Here is a 27475-nt window from a genome sequence, read left to right as displayed (position 1 = left end):
CTCAAAAACCCAGGACATCCTATCCACCCTCTCCTCCGCTACCCCTCCCATTCCCTCTCAGTCTGTGCTTGCAGACCCCCCCTTAAATACTCCCAAACCGTCCTTCTCTTCCTTTCCTATTTTCTCCCCTGACGAGGTCGCTAGACAAGTCCAATCTATGAAAGCCTCGTCAAAACAGGTTCATCCCTGTTCCTCTGAAACCATCAAGGACCACATTGACACCCTCGCCCCGGCCCCTGCTGATTTTTGCAACCACTCCTTTGCCTCAGGATTCTTCCCGTCCCCTCTGAAGCACTCCCTTGTGCATCCTCTTCTCAAGAAACCCACAGCTGATCCTTCCTGTCCAACTAATTACCGCCCAATTTCTATTACCCCCTTTCTGGGCAAACTCCTGGAAAAGCTGGCCATCTCTCAGCTTAACCTTCACTCAGATTCTGTTGGCTGCCTTCATGACCACCAGTCTGGCTTCAGAGCGGCCAGAAGCACGGAAACTGCTCTCCTGAACATCCGTGAAGATCTACTCTCCAACCTGGACTCTAACATTCCCTCTGTCCTCATCCTTCTTGATCACTCTTCTGCCTTCGACACAGTGAACCACACCATCCTGCTCGATCGTCTCCGTCATAACCTGGGTATCACTGATCAGGCTCTGGCCTGGCTGACCTCTTTCCTCTCTGATCGGCCCTCCCAGGTCCAACTGGGGTTCTTCCTATCATCTATCTTCCTCTCCACCTCTGGGGTTGCCCAGGGGTCTATCCTCTCACCCTGGCTCTTCAACCAATACCTGGCAACTCTCGCCCACTGCATTTCCTTTTTCTGCTCACATTTTCAGTGCTACGCTGATGACACTCAACTCATTTTCCGACTCCCCTCGGCCACCTCCTCACCCTCTCTCATCTCTGACTGCCTAACTGCCATTCAAGATTGGTGTGCCGCAAATTACCTTTGTCTGAATGCCAGCAAGACTGAGATCCCCCTCATCGGCACACCATCTCCATCCTTTTCCCTCACTCTCTGGCCGGCCTCCCTTGGCCCTCCTTCTACCCCAACCTGTGAGGCTAAGAACCTGGGGGCCATCTTTGAATCCGCACTTTCCTTCTCCGCCCATATCTTTGAGGACTCTACAAAGTCAAACTTCCTACTGCACCTCCTCAGAGGTACTCTGCCTTTCCTCTCCTTCCCTCAAAGGCTCACTGTCTGCCAAGCCCTGGTTCTCTCTAAGTTGGACTATTGTAACAGCCTCTTTCTAAATCTACTGGCCTCTACTCTCCACCCTCTACAATTTATCAAGAACAGGACTGCGAGACTTGTCCTTGGCCTCAAGCACTGGGATCGTATCTCTCCAGCTCTGAAATCACTCCATTGGCTCCCAGTGGATGCAAGGATTAAACTCAAAACCCTTTGCATCGTCCACAAGGCTTTCTGGGGCCTGGGTCCAAAATACCTTCAGATATCCCTCCGCAAATACCTCCCCTCTCGAGCTCTTCGCTCCTCTACCTCTAACTCCCTCTGAGTCAATCGTTTTTCAAAGAAACGTGCTAGGGGTAGATCTCTATCTTCGGCTGGGGCCTCCCTCTGGAACAGCCTCCCTGCCACTCTAAGACTTGAGGAGAACCATCTCCGGTTCCGGAAGCACCTCAAGACCTTCCTCTTTGCTTCTGCCTTCGCTCCCCCTTTCCCCTGCTGATCTGCTCTCTTTTGGCACTGTACACCTGGCCACCGTCTGTCCCCTGGGCCCAGGTACCTGCTCACCCTGCCACCCTCCTGCACTGCCTCCCAGCCACCCCTTGCACTGGGGACTGTATCTGTACCCATACAGCCCCCCCCATTTTTTCTTCTTTTTCTGCACTTATCAGACTACCCAGTCTGCTGCCTTAATCACAGCACTTGCCACTTGCTGGCTGCACTACCACTGTTAATTACCTCAATGTTCTATTTATTATTATTTATTCTGCTCTCCTCTGCTCCGCACTTTCCACTCTCCCCCTTCCATGCACTTTTTCCCTTTTTCCCTTTCCCATGCACTTGCGCGTTCTCAATGTCACTGGGCCTAGTAAGATCGTTGTTGTGTTGTGTAGTATTCTCCCCTGTTCCCCACCCTTGCCTATTTGTGCTCTAAAACACTTGTGTATGAGCGCGATACAAATAAAATATCATATCATATCATATCATATCTGGCCCCTTTGGCCCACCTGATCCCCACCTTCTCTTCTAACGTTCAGTAGTATGCAGATGACACTCCGCTCTCTTTCAGGTTTCAGCCTACTCTCCTCCCACGCTCATTCCTGACTGTCTATCCGCGATTCAGGATTGGTGCGCCTCCAACGATCTTTGCCTTAATGCCAGCAAGACAGAGATCCTTCTCATTGCGACCCCTGATGCCGCTTGCCCTCTCTCACTCTGGCCACCCTCCTTGGGCCCTCTACCCTCGCCTTCTTGTGAGGCAAAAACCCTTGGTGTCATCTTTGACTCCACTCTCTTCTTCTTGCCTCACATCATAGACCTTGCCACAAAGGCCCACTTCCAGCTGCACATCCTCAAAGGTATTCTACATGTTCTTGCTTTCCCCCAGAAGCTCACTGTCTCGAGAGCCATGGTCCTCTGCAGACTGGACTACTGCAACAGCCTCTTTCTCAATCTGCCTACCTCTACTCTTCGCCCCCTGCAACTAATCCAGAACAGGACTGCAAGACTTATCCTTAGCCTCAGGAGTGTGCTTTGGTCAAAGGTCCTGCCTTGTCCGTGCTAAAAACGTGGGAAATGGAGACCCAGCCATACCATCCTGACTTATCATTTGGTGAACTCTTCTTTCTTTTCTTGAGAACATTATCCCACACTATTTTGTAACTTAGTTGTTACGATTGGCAATAGTTTTTTTTTTTAGTATAGGCCCTTCTTATTTGACGAGACGCCACTAGGACTGCTTTATTATTATTTGATGTTCATAGCTTACTCTCATCTTAGATTTAGGTTTAGATTAGGCATTTTTCCAACCCATTTATATAGTTTAATAAACACCCTTAAACTGTGAACACTTGTGTCTGTCTTTACTGTTGCCACCATGAGTTCCTTACATATGGTGTTAGCGTGGGATATGATTCAACTGATAAAAATGGAAACCCATGCTAATAATTGTGGTACCACCAGAAGGGGAAAATAAAATAGTTGATCTCTTAGATTCTGACCAGGTATCCACAACGGAAGAGGAGCTGTCCTCTCAACTGCTTGTCCCACCTAGGCAACAGGATCTATTCTATAAAACTCAAGTGTTGCTAGACACCCTTCCTCTCTCCCATTACAACATACATTCTTGGACCTGAATAATCCTAAAAGTTTGGCCTGTATTTTCTTTTATCATACTTAGTGCTCTGAATCCCCCTCCCTACGAGCCTTTTTTCTCCATGGTATCCAGTCCTCTTCCGTCGCTGGACTATCAGGGATAAAAATTAATTTACCCCAGTCCACTCCTTCGACAGACTCAGAATAGAAGACTCTGAGAATTTTGAAACCTTATTCCGAGGGAATTGAGAGTTGTTTCTTTTCTGATTCGTACATCACAGAAGGATCTCTTACACCCCCGGAAGAAATGGCCGACCTAGCCAATGTCATCAACCAATTAGCTGCCCATCAGATACAGGCCGGAAATAGACTCCAAGAAAACCTAACTAGATTAATGAATTACAGGCGAGGCCCTTACTACCACAGGGTATACTTCAACCATATCTTGAAGGCAAACATTTAGGCATTTGTTTTCTAAACTTCGAAAGGCCTGGCCGAACAACTGGGATGGGAAGAGAACTTTAAAAGATGCTATTTTGGTCCCTTGTTTAAAGGTGACTCCAAACTTCCTATCAACTACTTAACCTTGCACATGGAGCCACCTTTCTATCCATCAAGGAAGGGTTGCTGAAAAGAGTGGGGCAGACCTGCAATTTTTGAGAAATTATGAGCCATTAGGCTAAACCTAGGAGAATCTCCTTTAGAGCTGGGTGAACGTGTCAAAGAAACGGTGGCCCTATGGACTAATAACAAGTCCTTAGAAGAACTGACAGAGATGATTACCTTAGAACAATTTATGAATTCCTTACCCCTTTTTTGCAAAAATTCATCATTCAGTTAAATTGACCTGCCCTAGCCATGGCCATTGAGACTGCACAAAAACACTTGGATGCAGCTAACCACTTCCATTTGGCCCATCGATGGAACGAAAATATCATAAGCCCGTCCATCGACCTCAACCTCAGAGAGTAGATAAACAAGGTGGGTCCCATAGGATCAAAGAAGGGATACCATGAGAGAGAGTAGAAGGTTAAGGATGAACGCAGGATGGAGGGATTAAAAGAAAGAAGACCACCTCCTCTGTTCTGTTTTTCCTGTAGAGAAACAGGGTATCTTGCTAGAATCTTCCCAAATAATATAAAAGAAAAACCCATGGAAATAGGCTGTTTGAAGGGCGAAGAGTGGGAGGAACCCGAGGAAGAACTTTAGGCCTTTAGCATTTGTTTATGCCAAACTCCTACCGAGTTCACATATGAAAAGGCTTGGGTGAATGGGAGGCAAGTAAAGGCCTTGATCGACTCAGGTAGTAAGCAAACCACTATATGGGACGATTTAGTTAAAACAAAAGACCTAGACAACGCGGCCCAAGTTGGAGTGACACGTGTACTTGGAGACAATGAAGTTTACCCTAAAATACCAGTACACATTGAAATCTGGGGTGAATCCTGCAAAATATAATCAGCCATAATTCCCGGGTTCCCCGAAGAAGTTATTCTTGGGTGGGTCTTCCCCATCTTCTCTACTCTCTTACAGGAATCTCCACTCCACTTTGGAGATTTCTACCCCAGAGATCCTGGGAGGCGAACTACTACTCCCAAAACTCTCCAAAATGGGACTGGGAAAACTCTGAGCCAATGAAACCCAAAACAGCCCTTGAAACCCAATTCATAGGTTATTGTAGAGAGACTGATAAAACCACTCCACCTCTATCTACACCTATCAAAACCAATCAGTGGAATATGCGAGAGTTCCTGAACATCTCTCATTCCTGTTCCCTTCCAGGTCTTAACAACAAGGAACCTGGACAAAGTACAGGCATATCCAGCTCGCATAGGGGAAGGGTATGTGAGCCATCTGAAGGTGTCTCACTTGCTACACCCCGGGGTTCTGGGGTTCTGTCATCCAGGTGGCCAGGACATGGCCATCACTATTGGATCCAGTTCCTGGGGGTGGACCAGTGCAGGAGGATCACCTGGATGAGGGGTCCTCTGGGAGTGAAAGTGGGACACCGACATGTCCCAAAGCAAGGGTCAGGCAGAGTCAGGCAATTAACAGTAACTATGCACACCTGATGGCCCTTTCCCTTCCCCACAGGGATAAAAAGCAAAGCACAAAAGCACACTTCGAGCAAGGCCAAACGCCCAGAAGCAGCCATTCCGGACTGGCAGTTCAAGAGGAGGAGAAAGGCAGAGAGATCTAAAAGGGTGACCAAGAGGGAATTGCCCTTGCCCTTTTCAACCCAGACCCGCAAAGCCTCCTGGAAAGCAAACGTAAGACCGGGAGTCGCAGCTGGCGAGTGGCATATCGGATGTTCGCGGTATGTGGAACCCTCCCGCACTGATTGCCAGGGTGGGGGGAAACGGTTCTAATCGTGGTACCGTCCTTGACTCCAGCAACAAAAGGAAACGCCAACGAGTTCAACCCAGCGGGTGAGTCGGAAGCAAGTGATAGCGAACCGGACTGTGTTGAGTCCAAGGTTGTAATAGCAACATTGTATATACAGAAAGAAGATAATAGGTCTTTTGTGAGTGAATTCGGACCCAGACATAGAGTGGTCTGGTGCCACTTGGGTGCTCATTCGAAGGACTCCATATGGTATTCCTTGCTAGCGAAACTATAAAGACCAAAGGGCCTTAAGGGGGGCTTTGTGTAGTGTCAAAGTGGTCATACGAGGGTCAAGTAAAATCCCTCGTTCGGCAGAAAGTCTTTGAGACATGATGAACACCAAGTGAGTTGTGAGAATTGGCAACCGTTAACCCGACTGAGGGATGCCCACAAAATAGGGTCACCAATAACACACCTAGAACATCATGTGATGTGAAGCCTGACTGGAGGCTGAGACCCAGACTTAGGAAGGAAGAGAACCTGAGAGGTCTAGTGGAACTGTGGCAAGTGTAAACCCAACCGAAGGATCCCTATGAATTGAAAGCAACTAGTGAGGAGACATTGTGATGCCAAGTTTTAACCCAACTGAGGGATGTCTACAATGCTGGCAAATGTGAACCCGACCGAGGGATGCCTGTGAATTGAGAGTAATTAGTGAAGAACATTGTAACAACAAGTGTGAACCCGGCTGAGGGATGTCTACAATGGATAGTTGGTGAAAAGGACAGTAACACTGTTAAATGATACCTTTTTGAGGGAAAGGCCGTAGTGAGCATGATTGAGGGAGGCTAATGTTGCAAGAAGGATCAAAGCCAGGCTGAGGGGATCCAAGAGGCGAAGAGCAGTCACCCAACGTGTAAAGATTGACAAAGGAACTGTTTGTTTATTGTTTTGGTACAGCTGGCCTTCTAACAGGGACTTTTGCAGGAAAGAGACCTGGCCCCCAGAAGGTCCTGGCATCGATGAAAGGAACTGTAACCTTGTGCTGGTGAGGCCTAGGAGTTTGCTGTGCTGCAAGGTCCTGCCTTGACCCGTGCTAAAATCGTGGTGAAGGGAGACCCAGCCATACCATCCTGACCTATCATTTGGTGAACACTTCTTTCTTTTCTTGAGAACATTATCCCACACTATTTTGTAAGTTAGTTGTAAGGATTGGCAATCATTTTTTTTTAGTATAGGCTCTTCTTATTTGACAAGACGCCACTAGGACTGCTTTATTCTTATTTGATGGTTGTAGCTTGCTCCCATCTTAGATTTAGGTTTAGATTAGGCGTTTTTCCAACCCATTTATACAGTTTAATAAACACCCTTGAACTGTCTTTACTGTTGCCACCATGAGTTCCTTACACTACCTAGGTTTAAGATGTCAGTGTCTGCATTCCTGCTTCACGCTATGAGTGTGTTAAACGTAATCCTTCCATTATTAGGGTCTCTGCCTTTTCTGTCTGACTTCTGTCTCTACTTGATCTACTACCACTTCATGTCTCTATCATAGATGTTCCTATCTCCAGTTCACTGTTTCCGAGCCTGGCGTCACTTTCCTTAGATCTACTAAGTGCCTTTGATCTGCTATCACTTTATTTAGATCTACAAAGTGCTTGTAATATGATATCACTTCATTTTGATCTACTAAATACCTCTAATCTGGTATTGTTTCATTTAGAACTACTAAATGTATGTTATCTGTTTCCCTTGCTTCAAGTCTTCATGCCTCTTCCCAAGTCTACCTAATACCCCTGATCTGGTGTTACTTCCTTCTACTTCATGCCTGTAACGCGGGCCACTTCCTTTAACTTGATTTCATGCTTCTAATCTGTTGTCACTTCCTTCAAACCTACGTAATACCTCTAATCTGGTGTCACTTACTTCAAACCTACATAATGCCTCTAATCTAGTGACACTTCCTTGAAGTCTACCTCATGCCTCTAATGTAGTGTAAATTTCTTCATTTCTACATCATGCCTCCAATCCGGTGTCACTTCCTTCAAGTCTACTTCATGCCTCTAATGTGGTGTCACTTCCTTCATCTCTACTTCATGCCTCTAATCTGTTGTCACTTCCTACAAGTCAACGTAATGCCTCTATTCTGGTGTCACTTCCTTCAAGTCTACTTCATGCATCAAATGTGGTGTCATTTCCTTCAAGTCTACTTCATGCCTCTAATGTGGTGTCACTTCCTTCATCTGTACTTCATGCCTCTAATCTGTTGTCACTTCCTACAAGTCAACTTCATGCCTCTATTCTGGTTTCACTTCCTTCAAGTATACTTCATGCATCAAATGTGGTGTCACTTCCTTCAAACCTATGTATTGCCTCTAATCTGGTGTCAATTCATGCAAACCTACTTCATGCCTCTAATATGGTGTGTGAGAAACCAGAAGGTGTCTCACCCACTTGTGTCCAGGGATCTGTCATCCAGGTGGCCAGGACATGGACATCACTTTTGGATGCAGTTCTTGGGGTGGAGCAGTGCGGGAGGATCACCTGGGTGAGAGGTTTTAGGGGAGTGGGACACCGGATGGTTTGACGCATTATCCCCTTCCCTGTAACACCTTTAGCCCATCCTACCAAGTAGGATATTTTGGAACTCTATCTGCCACCCCCTTTACAACACGACTTTCTCACGGACAACCCGCTATGAGAGAAAAAGGCCTAACACCTGTGCCGTATACTTGACATGTCCCAATACAATGGTCAGGCAAGGTTAGCCAATTACTGACCATCACACACACCTGACTTCCGTTAAGCTTCCCCACATGGATAAAAGGCAGAGCACGAGAGCACACTCTGAGCGAGGAAAAATACACAAGGACACAGCAGTTCCAAGATGGCAGATTAACGAGAGAAGAAAGACGGCAAAACAGAAGGGGATCGCAAGGAGGGAAGTTCCCTTGACCTTTTCGACAAGGAACCGTTGCTTTCATGAACCCTCAAGATTGGAAAGCGTAAGATCAGAAAAACAGGCTGAAGAATCCTGCATTGTGTGTCGCAGATACCCAGGGCCCTCCCGTGTCCATAATCAAGGCGGGGAGAATCACCAGCAGCTGTGGTAATGTCAGTGGTTCCAAGAACAAAGCAGCGTCAGTGAAATCAACGCAGCCGGTGAGACCGATACAAGACCGGTCTGTGTTGAAGCCAAGGTTGCAAGTGTTAGGGAGAATTCTCTGTAAGGCTAATTTCCCAAACATAGTGAGTCCCCCAGCAGCTTTGCTGGTTTTTTGGGGTTTATTTTTTTCTCTCCTGATAAGAGTGAGATTCTTTTCCTCCCACTCTTAGGCATGATTTGAGGTGTTCCTTTAACTTTCCATGTGTTTTTTTGATGTGGGTTACACAGCACCCTCCGTGCCGTAACCCAGGGGTGTCGTAGCGACCCCCCAACATAGACTCCATACCCTGGGACTGACTACTGTCTCCCAGGGCATGTAAAGTCACCATTGGCTTTGCTAGTCCCAAATTATGAACAGAAACCAGTACAAACCATCATATTGTGGACATACTGGTCGGGGCAATTCAATTGCCTCGGGGTCTGTTGTTCGAGGGGGAACGTCTCCGTCCCCCCAGATCGAGTTTTGGCTGGTGGCAGTGGATACTACTTTTTATATTCGACCGCGAATATATCTCTATGGGATTTTCCCATTGTTCGAGGCTACCAACTTTAATTATTAAATTCTTATAGCCTCGAACATACCGCCGGTTTATTTATTTAATATTAATTCGCTTGTTGGTATTTTTTTTTCCAGAACTCGATTCTAAAATGGCGTTTGTGTTCTCTTCTGTGACTCCAACCCAAGTCGAGCCCTTTGTTCCACTTTTTGGCGGGCTTCTCCACAGAAGCCTCCAAAAGTTGTGCCACTCTGTCTGGGTACCACAGGGGGTGTGGGAGGGGGTTTAGGCACCCTGGACTGAGTTACCTTGGTAACTCAAGTCGCACTCTTGTGTGATTGGCTCAAGTGGTGAGCCGGCCGGCTAACCACTTAGCATGTTTGATTGACAGCTAGGCTGAGTGAATGGGGGTGTGCTGCATAAAAGCAGGGCTTTGGGGACTGGAAGTTCAGAAGTCGCCACAGGACCTAAGAATCCGAGGAGGGAGAAGCTGAGCCGGCCTGCAACGACGACACCACCGGTGGAGCCCTGCTGAACCTTCTCACCACTTTTCCCAACGACAGAGGAGATCTCCAGCCCGAAGAGTCTTCTTCCTGCGACTGGTGGGGATAACCAGTCTACCTTCTTTTCGCCTTCCTGGAGCATCTCGTGGCCGCCTTGCCTGTGCCAAGCACCCCGGCAACCGGGATACCACGTTTTCACCACTACCGCAAACCGAAAGGGTAGTACCTTGTACCGGAGAACTCCGCGGCTGGTTTCTTTCCTGGCAGTGCAACGACCTTCATCTTTCCTCCACGACGAGATCTTCTCTTCCTCTGGACGACGCTGCGACTTGCACCCGCTGCCAGGAACAACTGCCCCCGCTGGAGGATCCTCCCCATTTAAGGTACCGTGTTCCGCCTGGCTTCCCTTGCAACCGATTGAACAGGTGTATTAAATCCTTGTCTCTCAAACCTGGGTTAGCCTGGGACACCTTAGCTAACTTTTCTGAACTGAACTAAACCTTTTTCGAACTACCTCCACAAACTTCAAAGACTCTGATCTTGGGCATCTTCCGCCTGGCTCCCTTGAAAGTGGGCCTGGCGCCTAGACCTCCTTTCTCACCAGTAGACTGTGCCTTCCTAAACTTGCTGTGATTCTTTAAAAAGTGTTAAGTGTGTATGTTTCCATAATTCTGCTTTTCTCTCCCTTTTTATTTAACTTGTTGGAGTGCCATCGAACCTTAAGCGCTCACCTCTGTCTGGAAATAAGTGGTGTTAACTAAGACTTGTCCAACAAGTAATCAGGGATGTGCATATGATAATAGTGATTGTGTTTTGAACTTATCTTACCAATTTGGTGCTAGTGTGTTTTATAAGTGTGTGTTAAATAAATAATTATATACTTTTACACCCAAGCTCTGGTTAGTGTTTGCTTGTGCTACTGTATTTCTGTACCTATTGTGTATGCTCTGTATACTGCCTAACTCTTCTTGAGGGAAGTCTGACTGCTCAGCCACAGCTACCAAGTGAATCTGTGTGGTACAGACTGCTACCAAGTGGGTTTACTGCCAAACACCTGTAGTCTTAAATATTTTGCAGTGGTCCCTAAGGGAACTGTACAGGTTTCTGCCTAACAGCAAGTGGCAACATTGTATGGCGAGCGCTGGAACTTACATTGTTTGAAATACTTGTGATAAAAGATGCAAGTAAAGTTGAACTGCTGATGAGTGATTGAACTTTGAAACCAAGATACGATACCTTTGACAGAGTGGTCTTGCACCGCATGTGTGCTCAATTGAAGGTCTCTCTAAGGTAGCCAGCTGAAAAGTGAAAGATTTGTCGAGAATTGTGAATCGAAGTGGTCCTGCGACGGGTCAAACTAAATCCTGCTCACACTGCTCACACTCGAAAGTCTTCGATGTTGATAAAATAAAGAAGGTTTGTGGCAAAGTAGATAAAGTTGCACTGAGCCTGGCAGAGATCAACTGAAAGCTTTGTGTTAAAGTGGGTCGGAGCCCGGCTTAGGGGGATTCGGGTTGAACAGAAAATCACCTGAGAATCTGTACATGTGAAGTCCTAAGAAAAAAGGAACGTTGATATTTGTCATGTTATATCAGGCCCTCTGGAAAAGAGACCTTGAATGGCAAGGAGACTTTGGCACAGAAGGCCATGATGTTGAGGTTTTGAACTGCACCCTTGTGCTAGAGAAGCTAGAGACTGTGCGAAGCTCGAGTGTGCCGTTTTGTCCCGTGCTGAAAACCTGGGGAAGGGGAGCCAACGGCTTGAATATCCTGACATATCATTTCTTGAACACTTTGCTTTTGCATAACATTGTTTCACACACTATTTGTATTTGGTGTCCAGTCAATTGGTCGACAGCAAACTGGTCGACAGGACATTTGGTCGACACCATTTGGTCGAATGCCAAATGGTCGAATTTTTTTTTTTTTATATATATATGTGTTTTGTGGGTTTTCGTGTGTCGAAAAAAAAAAAATAGAAAAAAAAGGGGGTTGGGGGGGGACCCCCCAAAAAAAAAAAAAAAAAAGTGTAAAAAAAAAAAAAAAAAAAAATTCGACCATTTGGCATTCGACCAAATGGTGTCGACCAATTGTCCTGTCGACCAAATTTTTTCGACCAATTGACTGGGAACCTTTGTATTTAGAAGGAAGGATTGGCAATAGGTTTATTAGTATAGGCCCTTTTTAGTTTGATAAGACACCACTAGCACTGCGTTATTATTATTTGATGGTCGTAGCTTGCTCCCATCTTTAGATTTAGGATTAGATAGGCCTTTTTCAAACCCAATTGCAGTTCAATAAACACCCTTGAACTGTGATCACTTGTGTCTGTTTTACTGTTTAATACCATGCCTTCCTTAGAGGTGTCACTTCCTTCAAGTCTACTTCATGCCTCTAATCTGGTGTCTCTTCCTTCAAGTCTACTTCATGTCTCTAATATGGTGTCACTTCCTTCAAATCTGCTTCATACCTTTAATCTGGAGTCACTTCCTTCAAGTGTACTTCATGTCTCTAATATGGTGTTACTTCCTTCAAATCTGCTTCATACCTTAAATCTGGTGTCACTTCCTTCAAGTCTACTTCAGGTCTCTAATTTTGGCTTTATTTCTTCTATGTCAAGTTCAAGCCTTGAATTTTGTTCTCACTCTCTCCAGCTCCATTTCCTGCCTCTCTCCTTGAGACCCCTTGCTCCAGCGCGGTGTGCAGTCATAATATTGAGAAAAAAAAGTCGAAAGTCTTAATCTAAAAAAAAAAAATGACAAAAAAGTTGAATAATTTATTTTTTAATTTACATTTATTTTTTGGCTCTAGCATGTAAAAAAAGGAGGGGGGCTGGGGGGAACTCTCCCATTTAGAATAAAAAACGTCATTAAAAACAATTCGACTTTTTTTTTTCAACATTTTTTGCCTTTAATCTATTCTTTACTTCGTCTTCACTTTTATTTAGAAACTATCCTCTCCAGAGTTTCTTCATTCCTCTAAACATTTGTCACTGCAAACAGCTATAGTTCATGCATCTAATCCTGATATCTCTTCCCCAATCTCCAGTTCCTACCATTGTCCTAGGCTAGATTGCACCCCTGCCTATAAACTTGCATTGGCCTCTCAAGGTCTACAACACACCTTGATATGGGTGCTACACTCTAGAGCTCCTTTGCATGCTGCTAATCACTGTCTCCTTTCCTCTAGCTCATTTCATGCCTATTGTTTCTCCATCCAGTTAACATTCATGCTGCTAATCAGGTGTCACTTATTGAAGCTCTACTTCCTTATTCAAACTTGATCTTGCTACCTGTAGCTTCTCTTATACATCAATCTAATAGGTTTCTTTCTGGCTCCATTTCATGCCTCCAATCTTGACTTATTATCTTGGTCTCACTCCCTACAGCTCTATTGTTGGAGAATTGCTCCACACCGCTTATAATTGGGTTAACCCCCCATTTCTTGTGAGTCCATGTACTGATGTGTCCCTTCCACTTATTGTCTCTGTCCATCAGTACAATATTAGTGGAGCCAGACTGCACAGCTTCAATTACGGAGTTCGGCGATGTCAAGATTAACATTGGGAGTGGATGCAGTAGGACGATTTCCACAGAATTGGACGCCATCCAGTTATCCATCTTCTCCCACCGTTTCATGAGTATTGCAGGTGAGAAGGATGGCGGTGGAATGTTTGGGGGGAACATTTGTCTTGAGTTTTCAAAAAAGTCTTGATCTGTCCTGTGTAGTCCATCGGATGATATTAACTGATCCAAATCAACATTTGGATGTGGTTAAATGGTTTTATAACAGGGTATCACTTTTCCTTCCTTGGGGGAAAGGGCTTAGGTAATTGATACACCTAGTTGGCAAGGCATTGACATGTAGCATGCTGCAGAATGTCACAAAAGGAGAATGCCTGGAGCATGTTGCTGCTCACTGCTTTCATCCTTGCATCAAAGGCACCCATTAAACTGCCACCAGCCTCTGACACTTATTGCCTTATCATATGTCCCTGATAACTGCCCATTTTACAAGGACAATTCTTGCAGTACTTCCACTGACCAATGCAGGCATGATTAAGTCTCATTGTGCTGTTTTGGCTATCTGCATTATCATTTGAAACGTCTACACTCATGCAATGAGATTATCCTCGCTTCTTGGTTTTCACCAAAATCCTAATTGTCATGTGCCACCTTTCTTTACTATTGGACTGGACACAGTTATAGCTATCATGCTCCAGCACACATAGCTGAACCATTAAGGCAGCACAAACCAACCAAGCATCTTATCACTCCTTCAAAAATATCAGATTTTGAGAGGCTACCCTATTCTGGTAAACAGGGAAAACAACTAACGTCTATCAAGGTAGTGTGACTGAGCGGCAAGACTCAGATTTAGGAGTTTGAGAGTCGTAACGGGTTCAGTTAAGCTCACACACTCCTAATAACGCAAGTTGGCCACAATGTATAAACATGCAATTGTTTATTGAGGCCTTAGACCAACTCTTAGTAATAAAAAAAACAGAGGTCAGTAACACAATAAACGTTCAATACTATTATACACTCATTCACATTTGGTGTACTTTGGCTACAGAGCACTAACACTACTTTTGAACATAGTTAAAACAATCTTAGCAACTGTAGTGTAGCAAAGAAAGCAAATACATAACAAGGTAAGAACCTTAGAAACCTCATTTCTAGAGCTTGTGGATCTGCTTAGATCACTTGCTCTGCATAGTCCGACATCTAGTGGAAGTCGCAGAGTATTCCAAGATTTGTTTTCGAAACTCGAATACGGATGTCGACAGGGCGTGTTAGTAATACTATCCCTAGTGTGACGTGTACTGTACCCATGGTCCTTCACGCGTCGTGGTGCCTCAGATATTGTTTTTTCCGCCATCAGAGTTGGTCGCAAATGCAGAGTTTTCTTCCAGGCTGATGCCCTTAATAAGTTGAACGTTTAATTGTAGACTTTCTTTCCTTTATTGTTCACTTTGCCACACAGCCAACAGAATGCTTGACGGCTTTTGACGAACATCCTCATCGTCGACGACTGACTGATGAATGACCAGACGTGGCCTACACAGTAGGGAGAGAGGGGGGAGTTCTTCATACTGACCTCTTTAGAGAATGCATATTCTGTCATCCCCTTCCCCTTTTTCTTGCCAATTTGCCCTTGTAAAGAATAGTGGACAAAACTCCCTTTACATTTTGCCCTACCTGCCACCGAAGATTCCTGTGGAAAGACACGCACAGAGTGTGCAATTACTGTCTCCCGAGGGATCACCCCGAAAAAGTTTGTAAATCCTGTAAACACTGGGCTGCTCACCCCATGCAGGCCTAGGCCTCCATCAACGTGACAGAAGACTCCAGCGAGGGCAGTATCGGGGTCATGAGTCCAGCATGGTTCACTAGAACCCCATGTGCGGGGCCCCGACTCCAAGAAACAGGCCGGAGGCTCTGTGATGGAGAAGACACCCGGCGGCCAGGGCACACACAAGCACAAAGACACTAAAAACATACCCCACAGCCGACTCTCGATGGTACCGACCAGCGTCGAAGCCCATGCGGTGTCGACAGAGAAAGCCTGAGGTTCTTCACTGTCCTTTGGACCATTGCATATGCTTTCGCTTCATGACAGGCCTCCCAAACCAAAGGTCGGTTCGGATACCACACACAAAAAGTCCCTCCTTTCGCGTGCCAAAGAACAGGTGGCGAAAGGCGCTTCTGCGTCCCCCAAGAACTGCTGAAAATGCAGGAGCTAATTAAGAAACACGTCAGTGCCGAAAAGCACACAGGCTGCCCCCCCTGTAGACTCTTTCTCAGGGGCTATGCACCACAAAGATCAAACTCCCTCCCAGACCACCCCTATCATGTCAGGTTTCCCACCTTCGTGCGACTATGTAACTGAACAGTTCAATAAAATCTTAAGAAGGATGTCCGGTTTTGTGGACTTTATGGACAGACACACAGACCAACTGTCAACCCTTAAAGATGCCTCACAGCCAGGGACCTCAACACAGCAGCCCCCTGCCAAATAGTCTTATCCTGAGCCACAGCCTAGCACCTCTGCTCTAGTCACCCCAGCCTCGACCTACCAAGACCCTTCTCAGGACTTGTACTAAGACGACCCCTCAGGGTCACACGACCCAGGGTCTCAAGGAGACCTTTATAGCCAAGACCAAGACAAATTTCATGACGACATTTACGTGATCCAGTCACCAGACCACCAGGACCAACCGGTAGCAGATTCACCTGTTGCCAACCAACTACAGTACAATGAACTGCTATTGAAGGTGGCACAACACTTTAATATTGACACTCAGGAAGCATAGGCCGACAAAGACTTTGTGGAAAAACCTACTGGTAGACAAAAAGGTCCGCCACCCAGTTTATTCCGCTCCTGCAGTCCGTACAAAGACGCGTCCAGCCATCCCTACTGGCGCCTAGTCTCACAAGGGTGGTCAACCCCAGAATAGAGAAACTATTAAGACTGGTACCCACTGACCCCCTGTACATTAGGGGTCAGCTTAAACCAGATTCTTTAGTGATCACCACCACCAGAAAGAGGGCAGGCACTCCCATGGTGTCGGCAGAGGCCCCGTCAGTCAAGGAAAGCAACAAAATATATACTTTCTGGAGAAAGGTCTCCTCCACATACCAGACCAGAATCGCCAACAAAACTACGCTTTTAGCTAGTTATGGCTGCCATAAATGGGACGACCTGGAACACCAAATCGAAGCCGTCCCAGAACCCCTAAGGGCTCATTTGTTAAAAACTATCTGAGAAGGCAAACAGATATCAAACTCCATCCTAAAGATTAACCTTGATGCAGCAGATAATGCAGGACACATCATAGCAGAGGGAATGCTCAAAAAGCGCCACGCCTGGCTCAGACAATCAGGGTTTAAGATATAAACTCAGGCAACCCTCTTAAATGTGCTGGTGGAGCCAAATGTGTTATTCAGGAAAGCCGTCTAAGACGCCCTCAAGAGTGCAAAGGAGGAATACAACACTCTCAAATCCTTTGGATAGTTGAAGAACAAGCCCTATGTTCAACGGGGCTCCTCAAACTGTAGGAGGTTTTGGGGTCAGGGTGCTCAACGTTCCTCGGGCTACATTCAGGGCAGGCAGTCCTTGTCTTGTGGCCAATCACTAGGTCAAGGTTCCTCTTCCAATTTTCAAAAAGGAAATAAAAGGGGCAGTGGAAGGGGCAGAACCTCACTTGGGAGAGGCTCCACCGCTCCCAAGCAATGACACACTGCTTCAGGTCCCCTCCCATGCCACTGCAGTAGGAGGCCGAATTTCACACTTCACCAGGGAAGGGATAACATCGGAAAAGTGTGTGTTGTCAAACGTGGCAGGCGGGTATTGTATCAAGTTGGTACAAAAACCAATGTACCGCCCGCCAAGAAACAGGAAAATGTCAACAGAAGAAAAACGCATTCTGTTGTAAAGCCTCTGCTGGAGAAGGACACCATAGAGATCGTCCCAGCGATCCAGGTAAACAAGGATATTTATTCAACATACTTCTATGTGCAAAGAAAGACCTTTCCATGCACCCAGTATTAGAGCTGCACCCAGCGAACCAATATGTCAAACCCCGAAGGTTTCGCATGACTACGCTCCAAAAGGTAATCTCAGTCCTAAAACGGGGGGACTACATGGCAAAATTGTATATGAAAGATGCATACGTTCATATTTCAATACTCCCTGCGCACAGAAAATATCTGTGATTCAAGAAAGCGGGAGTGCACTACCAGTTCCAAGTACTCCCCTTCGGCATCACCTCAGCAGCAAGAGTATTCACAAAGGTGCTCGCAGTAGTGGCAGCACACCTGCGCAGAGAGTCAATCCCTGTATACCCTTATCTGGACGACTGGCTAATCACCAGGGAATCTCCTCAAATTCGCCCCAGTTCCCAGCCAAACAAAACAATTTCTAGCGGCTATCCTAAAAACAAAAGAAGAACTGGCTTTCTCCTCAACCGAGAGAGTACAAAACATGCTGTTGCAAGGACTTCACTACAAGGCCGATCGCCAGATAACGGTATGCAAAGCAATGTGCTCTGTTCGGGATGATGGCCTCATGCGTTCACTTGGTTCCACACGCGCGCCCAATGCAGGAATGGTTAGCAAAACAATGGTCTCAGGCAAGCGGTCAGTGGGACGATCAAGTGGTTGTTTCGCTAACCCTGGTACAGGCCCTCTGCTGGTGGTCCAAGGACAACCTGCTAAAAGGAAAACCCTTTTGCATTCCACCAGCACCAGCAATCCGCCTCACTCGCTGGATGGGGGTTCACTTCCTCCACACAGCCCACGGCCAGTGGACCCATGCTGCTGCCCAAAGACATATCAACTTCCTAGAACTCTTGGCAGTCCTCAAGGCTCTTCATGCCTTTCAGCAACATCTCACAGGTCAAACAGTGCAGGTCCTCACAGAGAGCACCACTGCCATGTTGTACCTGAACAAGCGAGTAGGCATACACTCTCAAAGTCTGTCTAAGCTATCCAAAAAATATTGTAGTAGGCACTCAAGTGGAACATGTTCCTAACATCACAACATGCTCCGGGGGAACTCAATTCTCTGGCAGATACTCTAAGCAGAAACCCTATACCAGAATAACACAAGTAGCAACTCGACAGAGATATTCTAGTCAGAATATTCTCACAATGGGTCCACCCCCCATTAGACTTGTTCGCCACAAGCCTAAACGCAAAATGCCAAGACTTTGCGTCCAGGTTTCCCCAACCAGGATCCAAGGGGAACGCCCTGTGGATGAACTGGTCAGGGAAATGTGCTTAACCTTTTTCCCCGACATCACTCCTGAGCAAAATAGTGCACAAGCTGCACCAGGAACAAGTATGTCTAATCCTGGTTGCTCCTATGTGGGCGGGACAACCTTGGTTTCCACATCTGCTCAAACTGGTGATGTGCGACCCAATCAAGCTCCCATACCCATACAACATGTTAACACAACACAAGGGAGCATCCCTCCACCCACGCCCTTAGTCGATGAACTTGGCAGCTTGGCTCCTGAAGTCATAGAGTTTGGCCACTTAAATCTTCCACAAAGGTGTATGGATATCCTAAAGGAGGCATGTAAACCCAATACCAGACACTGCTATTCCAGTAAGTGGAAGTGATTTGTGATATGGTGCACGTCACAAACACTGAGCCCAACAGAATGTTCTCCAGCTAACATTCTACATTACATGCTTTACCTACTAGACTCCGGCCTAGTATTGAATTCCATCAAAGTGCATCTGGCGCCCCTATCAGCTTACACCACTTCACAGGTGAAGGTGTCCTGGTGGAAAGTTCCTCTCATTAAGGCCTTGATGGAAGGGGTAAAGAGGCTATACCCCCCTATATTCAAACTCCCCCCACCCCCCGGGTTGGGATCTCACTGCTGTGCTCTCCAAGCTCATGGGTCCACTTTTTGAGCCTATTCATAAGGCCAGCCTAAAACATCTTACTTACAAAACTGCATGCCTAGTAGCCATCACCTTTATAAGGCAAGTCAGTGAGCTACAGGCTTTGTCAGTACAAGACCCTTTTTTTATTATACACAAGGACATGGTTGTCCTTATAACGTATCCTAGGTTCTCTCCTAAATTCATTTCAAAGTTCCATGTTAATCAATCCATAGAACTCCCTACATTCTTGTAAAATCCATCTAACACAGCAGAAAGAAGCCTCCATACACTTGATGTACGGAACTATGTGAACAAAACGAATCCTCTAAGGAAAACAGACCAACTCTTTGTTTCCATAGAATCTGGAAGAGAAGGTGATCACATATCAAGAACGCCATCTACAGATGGATAGTTAAGTGCATACAGCTCTGCTATTCCCTATCCAAGAAAGTTTTACCTTTCACCCCCAGGGCTCACTTTACCAGAGGTACAGGAGCTACCTTAGCTTTCATTGCACACGCCCCTAAAGACGCCATTTGCAAAGCTGCTACATGGAGTTCCATCCATACGTTCACACAGCATGATTGCATTGACACACACTCTAAAGCAGATTTACAGGTGGGACAAGCTGTCTTAAAACATCTCTTTACCACTGTACCTTCTCGCTTCCCACCTCCTTCTCTTCAGATACTGCTCGCTAATCTATGCAGAGCATGTGATCTAATCAGATCCACAAGGTCCGGAAGGGATACATTACTCACCATAATCGTCTTTCTGGTACTTGTATCTGCTTATATTCACATGCGCCCACCCTTCCTCCCCTACTGGAGTTGAAGGCGCATGGATGTTTTCTGGGTTATCATTGTTTCTGCTTTATCACATCTGTACTCACGCTACACTTCATGCAACCTCATGTCAGAAACAAACAATCGGAGGGACCTTGACGCGTGAAGGAACATGGGTACAGTACACATCACACTAGGGATAGTATTATTTATTTATTTTTGCATTTATAGCAGCGCACAAAATCCTCAGGCATGGAGGCACTAGTTACAGTAAGTGTGAAAAGACAGTCAACAAAGTGCAAGACAAGGCATAAGGGTTATAAACATGCACGTGGATCTTGAAGGCATACCTTGTTGCAGCAACGTCTCATTGTGGGAGGGGTTACTACAGGTGCAAAGGTAAGCATAAAAGACAAGAATTGGTATGGGTACACAATATGGCAAAGCCACGCCTCATGGTGCGAGGGGCTACTCCAGGTGTACAGGTAAGCATAAAGGCAAAAATTGGTATGGGTGCACAATCTGGCAAAGCCACGCCTCATGGTGCGAGGGGCTACTTCAGGTGTACAGTTAAGCATAAAAGGTAAAAATTGGTATGGGCCACAATCTTGCAAATCCTCACCTCATTCAGTAATATTGCTTGAGAGGTAGCAGAGGTAGCATCTTGGAATGTGAGCCGTCATAGTATAGAATGATGTGAAGATAACATTGATGTTGCAAGATAAGGGCTGCATAAAGGGGATAGAGAAACCTAACAGGCATAGAATAGTAAGGCATATATAAGTGGGGAGCATACAAGGTAAAGTGACACATGGAAGCATAGCCGCAGCAGAGAGGCAAGGGGCTTCATCAGCAGAATGTGCCATGAGAGATAGGAGACAGATTACAATGGCATTTAAAGATAGACATTTGACATTTGGTGTTACATTTGCGAAGATGACAGTTGCATGGAGAACAGACAGAAAAAGTAGGTAGTACGCTAGCAAAGCCACACCGGCGGAGTGGGGCTGCTGCAGTTGTACACGTCATGTGCAGCAAAGTATGTTGAGTACGACAGCAATTAAAAAGAAGTCTTAGGTAGTAAAGTTGCCGGTGTAGCAGAGGCGTAGGGGAGAAGGTGGATTGAGCGGATTCTTAGCGAGTGGGGAATGGTTGACAACCATCTGCGGTTGCAGAAAACAGTCATGAGTTTGGAGCGAGGGACCTGAGTGGGTTTGTCAGGAGTACAACAAAGTTACGAGATATGGTAAAATGGGCGTAGCTGCACTTACCTAAAAGGCACAAGCTACTATGAGCGCCTGCAGGCAGCAGTTGGCTGGACGTATGGTTATGTATAGCTGCAGACGCTGTAATCATATACAGTTTGTTGCACTCATATTATGATCCAAGTGTAGGCATGGTGGGGAAGTCAGGACACCGGCCATGGCCGGACAGGGCCAGACAGGAGCAGCGCACCTTAATTGGGGTCCTTCTAGGGGAGTCGGCGTCGCCTGTCAGCTCTCCGGGCCATTGTGATTTGTAGCCAGGTATGGCCAATTGGGATATTGCAGAGTCAGGGGCAAACAAGGTTCTTGATGTGAAGTTACTGCAGCCACTTTACTTATTGCCAGCTGATCCATTTTTATTAGCAGGCAGTTCCCGCAGTGTGCAGGGCTTTTTTAAAATTCCTTTCTTGGTCATGTGACAGGCTGAAGTTCAGTGGCGCGACATACGTGTTGTACGTATCCTTGCCGAGCTGACGCTTATAACTTTGGGACTCTAAGCGTCAGTGTTGGCGGGCAGTTCTCCCAGTTTGTGGGCGTGCAGGAGCTCTCCGGATTGGGTCTAACTTTTGCTGGGGCTGCATGTTTACAGTCCAGTTGGTGAGACTCCCCGATGAGACTATTACTAACGTGCCCTGTCGACGTCTGTTTTTGAGTTTCGAAAACAAATCTTTCACTAGATGTCGGACTATGAAGAGCATGTAAATCTAAGAACCAGAAGAACAAGTTACTCTCTTACCTGGTAACATTCTTTCGATGGGATGGTCCGACGACGTATTCCATATCTATGACAGTGATGTCCACAGCTGTGCTGCTTCGGAAAACTTTTTCTTCGTCCTGCGCCGATGACGTCGATACGCCGTCCTCGAGGCCCTTCTCCGACGGCCGACGTCATCTGATGCTACAAGTAGGACGCATGACGCCCATAGCCTCAGTTATAGTTTTTTTCCAGAACGTGTGGCACCAGTCTTCTGTCAGCCAGACGACACAAATCCTTGCAGAAACATAAGCTGCAATTGCACAAGAAATTCTGTAGCGGGGAAGGCAGGGAGGGAGCGAAATGGAATACGTCGTCGGACCATCCCATCGAAAGAACATTACCAGGTAAGAGAGTAACTTGTTCTTTGAGGGGATTGGGTCCTCCGACGTATTCCATATCTATGACAGACTCCCAAAGAAGTACCAACATAAGGAGGTGGGAAAAGAATTTAGAAATACAAATTTAGAATGCACAATCAAATTGCAGAATAAAGGACCGCCTTGCCAAAGGCCAGATCCTGCCCATGGATAGAATCAAGGGAATAGTGACGTACCAAAGTATGGACCGAAGCCCAAGTGGCTGCATCACAGATGTTACGAATAGGGACACACCTCTGCAGGGCAGTAGAGGCAGCCACACCCCTGGTAGAATGGGCCCGCAAGCCAGCCGGAGGGTCCTTACCCGCTAAGCGGTAACACTCAGAAATAGCCAGAATAATCCGGCGAGACAAAGTCTGTTTTGTCACAGCCTGTCCTAAACGCCTTCCAGCATGACCAATAAAGAGTTGATCGTCCACTCTGACCCGGGACATGCAAGAAATGTAGAAACTCAAAGCTCTCATAGGATCAAGCCTATGGAGCCTCTCCTCGTCCTTACCAGGATGCGGAGCAGGATAAAATGCCGGAAGAACAACCTTCTGGCTTAAATGAAACTCCGACACCACCTTCGGAAGAAAGGAAGGACGGTCTCGAAGGACAACCCTGTCCTTATGAAACACAGTGAAGGGTGGCCTAACTGAAAGTGCCTGTAACTCACTCACTGCGAGCGGAAGTAACCGCAACCAAAAACACAGTTTTAAGAGTTAACAGTCTCAAAGGGCAAGAATGCAAAGGCTCAAACGGAGCACCCATAAGAAAATTAAGAACAATGTTCAAATCCCAATCGGGCACCTGGAAAGGCGACGGAGGGAACACATTAGTGAGCCCTTTCAGAAACTGCGAAATTAAAGGAATCTTAAAATAAGAACACTCCTCAGACGAGCGCTTAAAGATAGACAGCGCCGCCAGGTAACCTTTAATGCTACCCACTTGCAGGCCTCTGTGGGCCAAAGAAACCAAAAAAGACAGAACCACAGGAATGTCACAAGAAAAAGGATCCACATTCTGGACCCTGCACCAGTCGCAGAACTTCCTCCAGCGGCAACGGTACAGGGACTTCGTTGCGGGCCGTCTGGCCGAAAGCAGCACCTCCATCACGTCTTCAGGGAGGTCCCAATCCTTATACCTCAACCTTTCAGAAGCCAAGCGTGAAGATTGAGGGATCTGACCTCTGGATGGAGAACCTGACCCTCCCCCCCCCCTCCGTGAGAGCAGATCGTCTCGGTAGGGAAGACGACGTGGAGGGCAGATGGACAAGTCGAGAAGGTCCGGGTACCACGTCCTCCGGGTCCACGCCGGAGCAATGAGGATCATCCGGGAACCGAACCTCGGTAACCTCCGTAGTACTTGCGGGATGACGGGGACTGGAGGAAACGCATACAGCAGTGGGAAGGACCACTCCACCACAAATGCGTCCCCTAAGACTCCTTTTGGAGGAAATTCCCGCGAGCAGAACCTTTCGCACTTCTGGTTGGCACTGGAGGCGAAGAGATCCACTTGAGGGGTCCCCCAACGGGCGAAGATCTCCAGGAGAATCTCCTGAGCCAACTCCCACTCGTGAGAGATCGCGCTCTGCCTGCTCAGAGCGTCCGCCATCTCGTTTTCGTCTCCGGCCAGATGAACTGCCGTATGGCCCAGAACCAGAGCTGCATCACCTCCCTGCACAGAGGAAGTGACCATGCCCCCCCTTTTTGTTGAGGTAGTGCATCGCCACTGTATTCTCCGTCAGGATCAGGACATTCTTCCCTCGCATAGTCAGCAGAAAAGCCTTCAGGGCAAGCCTGATGGCCCTCAGCTCCAACAGATTGATATGGAGTCTGGACTCTGACGGAGACCAACGACCGCTGACTGTCAGCTCGTTGGCATGAGCTCCCCATCCCGAGAGGGATGCATCCGTCACGATTGTCACCTCCAGCCAGGGTAGCCAAAACGGAGCCCCCTTCATCAGATTGCCTTCGACAGCCCACCAAAGAAGGTCCTGGGCGACCGAGGACGGCACCTGAACGTAGCTCTGACATCCTGCCGGAGGCCTGCGACCACTGCATCTTGAGCGCCCACTGCAAAGATCTCATCCGCAGTCGAGCCTCTGGCACCAGAAGAATGCAGGATGCCATGAGGCCGAGCAACCTCAAGAACTCGAACGCCGGGAGCGTCTGGGCAAGTTGAAACTTGTTCACCATCTGCTGAAGGTGGTGAGCCCTCACCTGGGGAGGAAAACACTGCCCCAGGGATGTGTTGAGCACTGCTCCGATGTACTGGAGCCGGTGAGTCGGTGTCAAATGGGACTTCTTTAAGTTGAGGGAGAAGCCCAGCCTGTGGAGGGAGTGGCACGTGACGGACAGATGATCCAGGACTTGCTCGGGAGAGCGCGCCCTGATCAACCAATCGTCCAGGTAGGGGTAGACGTGAATCCCCCCCTTGCCTGAGATGCGCTACCACCACTGCCATGAGCTTGATGAAAACCCTCGGGCGGAGGTCAATCCGGACGGCAGGAACCGAAACTGAAAGTGCGAGTCGCCACCTGTGAACCTCAGGTATTTCTTGTGCTTCGGATGGATCGGCACATGAAAATAAGCATCCTTGAGGTCTAGAGACACCAACCAGTCCTGATGTTGAAAGGCCTGGAGGACTTGAGAGAGAGTAACCATCTTGAACTTGTCCTTCCTGAGGAGTTTGTTCAAACCGCGCAAGTCCATGATGGGTCTCAAACCCCTGTCTTTCTTGGCAATCAAAAAATAAGGGGAATACCATCCCTTGTTCCTTCCCGCTACAGGCACCAGTTCTATGGCGCCTTTCTCCAGTAGGGATTGAATTTCCTGCGCGAGGAGCGGATCTGGACTCTTCAAAGAGAGATTCCCTGGTGGATTGTCGCGAGGCCTCTGCCGGAAAGGAAGACAGTAGCCGTGGGCTATGATCTCCAGAACCCACGCATCTGAAGTAATGGCACGCCACTCTACCAGATGCTGCGCCAGCCTTCCCCCAACCGGCGAACCATGGGACATGGCCTCATGACTGAGCAGAGGCGGCTGCAGCGTTGCCTGATGGCAAAGAGGCAACAGCTCGCGCGGCCTTTGCACCTCAAGTGCCTTGTTTTCCACCTCTGGCACTCCTTCGGTTGCCCCTTTGACTGGCAGCTCCTCTCGATCTACCAAAGGACGAGTAGTAATGAAAGGAACCTCCCCTCCATTGCTGTCCTCTAGGACGAAAAGGCGGAGGTTGGCGGATTGCAGTGCCTAGCGGCTTCGCTGCAGCCTTCGAGGTCTGCAACCTCTCAAGACTTTCGTCAGCCTTGTTGCCAAAAAGATGTACTCCGTCAAAGGGCATGTTGAGGAGTCGAGCTTGCACATCAGGAGCAAAACCCGACTTCCGCAACCACACAAAACCTGCGTATCACGGTGCTGGCCGCCATGGACCGGCTGACGCAATCAACCATGTCCAGACCCGATTGAACGGCCTCACACATGGCGTCCTTGCCATCCTGCATGATAGCCAGGAAACCATCCCGTTCATCCCCCTCGGGGATATGATCAGCTGCCAACGAAACACAGTTCCACAGAGTGTGTGTGAAAAGAGACAAGGCACAAACGGAGTTGGCCGCCTGAAGCGCCATACCCCCCGAAGAAAAGACCTTCGCCCAGCCATCAAAACGTTTGTCGTCCCTATCTGCAGGGATAGTAGGGTACGACGCCTGTTTCGCAGGGGCCGTAGCCACCTGTACCACCAAACTCTCCGGCGTAGGGTGAGTATTCAAGTAGCCGGGGTCGCCACATGCCGGGCGATACTTCTTCGGCAAGGACTTGCTCACTGCCGGGAGACTCTCCGGAGCAGTCCAAGCTGCAGCCACCCTTCGCTGCAAAGCCATGTGAAATGGCAGCACCGGGTCAGTTGGAGGACCTTGATCCAAGATATCAGTCAGGTCATCCTGCTGAAAATCACCAGGTGGGGCAAACCAACCCAGGTACTCGGTGACCCTCGACATAAGGCGCCGATAGGAAGAGTCAGCATGCGTGCCAGGCTCAGGCCTCCCAAACTCCACCTGCGGAGGTGTCCAGACCACTGGCGTCGTGTAACGACTGTCTCAAGTCCTTAAGTTGACTGTGCCCCGACACAAGGGCATCCGGAACCAAGCTCGGGACCTCCCCATCATCAGATCCCTCCTCCACCTCAGAAATGTATTCCAAAGGTTGGAGAGGAGGAAGAGACAAAGGGACAGAGACATGCTTAGCCTTAGCCAAAATTTTCCTGGGCGGTTCCACCGTGCCACGGGGAACCCCCGACAAAGCCGCCTCGAAAGGCATCGAGGGCGTCGAGTGAAACAGCTTCGACGTCAAGTGGAGCGACGTCGAGTGTGGCGCCGACAGCATCGACGGCTTCGACACAGACCCCGAGGCCGTTGCCCCGAGCGTGTCCTTCAACAACCGAGGCTTCAACGGCGTCGACAACTTCCTCGAAGGCGGAGCCTCGAGGGAGTCCATCGACGACCTCAGCACCACCGGCGTCAACGTCTTCTTAGAAGACTTCACCGGTGCACACAGGCTCGAGCGCGTCGAGGACCGGGACCTGGAACGGGCATGGCAAGAACGATTCCCCTTGTCCGAGCTGGACCTCTCCTGCGAATCGTGCTGACCACCCGAGCCCGAAGGTGTGCAGGTGGTGTCTCTCGACCAGACTCGGCCGACCCCACTCGGAGGCGTGGCCGGACCAGTGCCCTGCGATTCAAGAATCGCCAGCATGGACTTGCCGAAATAAGCCCACTCCTCAGGCGTTGCATGCTTGGATGGATAAGCGACTCTGTGACGGGCGGAGTCCTCCGAAGAGGACGGGGAAGGCGACCGATGACGGTGCTTCCGGGCATGCCTCGAAGAGGCAGAGGAGTGGCGGGACCAACTCCGGGACCGAGACCCACCGGACTTCTGATGACGATACGGAGAGTCACCCCTCGAATCATCTGTTGAAAGGCCCGTGGACCTCGACTTCCGGGGCTTGGACACCCTACCTACCATCAACTTCTTCTTCCGCTCCCGCAAGGCCTTGGACGTCAGCGACTGGCATTCGACACAGTCGTCCGTGTCGTGGGCCTCCCCGAGGCACCAGAGGCAGACGTTGTGCGAGTCTGTCACC

General features: G+C 48.0%; 1 protein-coding gene across 4 annotated transcripts in view; it reads left to right on the top strand.

The window, feature by feature from the left end:
• The window catches only part of OPLAH (5-oxoprolinase, ATP-hydrolysing), a 664980-nt gene that overhangs the window by 409122 nt on the left and 228383 nt on the right, over window positions 1-27475 (top strand). For all 4 annotated transcript variants that reach the window (XM_069621803.1, XM_069621805.1, XM_069621802.1 and 1 more), the window contains one exon: window positions 13267-13418. In XM_069621803.1, the coding sequence (XP_069477904.1) occupies window positions 13267-13418 (152 nt within the window). The remainder of the gene's footprint in view (window positions 1-13266; window positions 13419-27475) is intronic.

The sequence above is a fragment of the Ambystoma mexicanum genome, chromosome 5q (assembly GCF_040938575.1).
Source record: "Ambystoma mexicanum isolate Mex_15411 chromosome 5q, UKY_AmexF1_1, whole genome shotgun sequence".
NCBI lineage: Eukaryota > Metazoa > Chordata > Amphibia > Caudata > Ambystomatidae > Ambystoma > Ambystoma mexicanum.
Note: the sequence above shows the minus strand (reverse complement) of the source record. Positions and strands in the feature narration are given on the sequence as shown.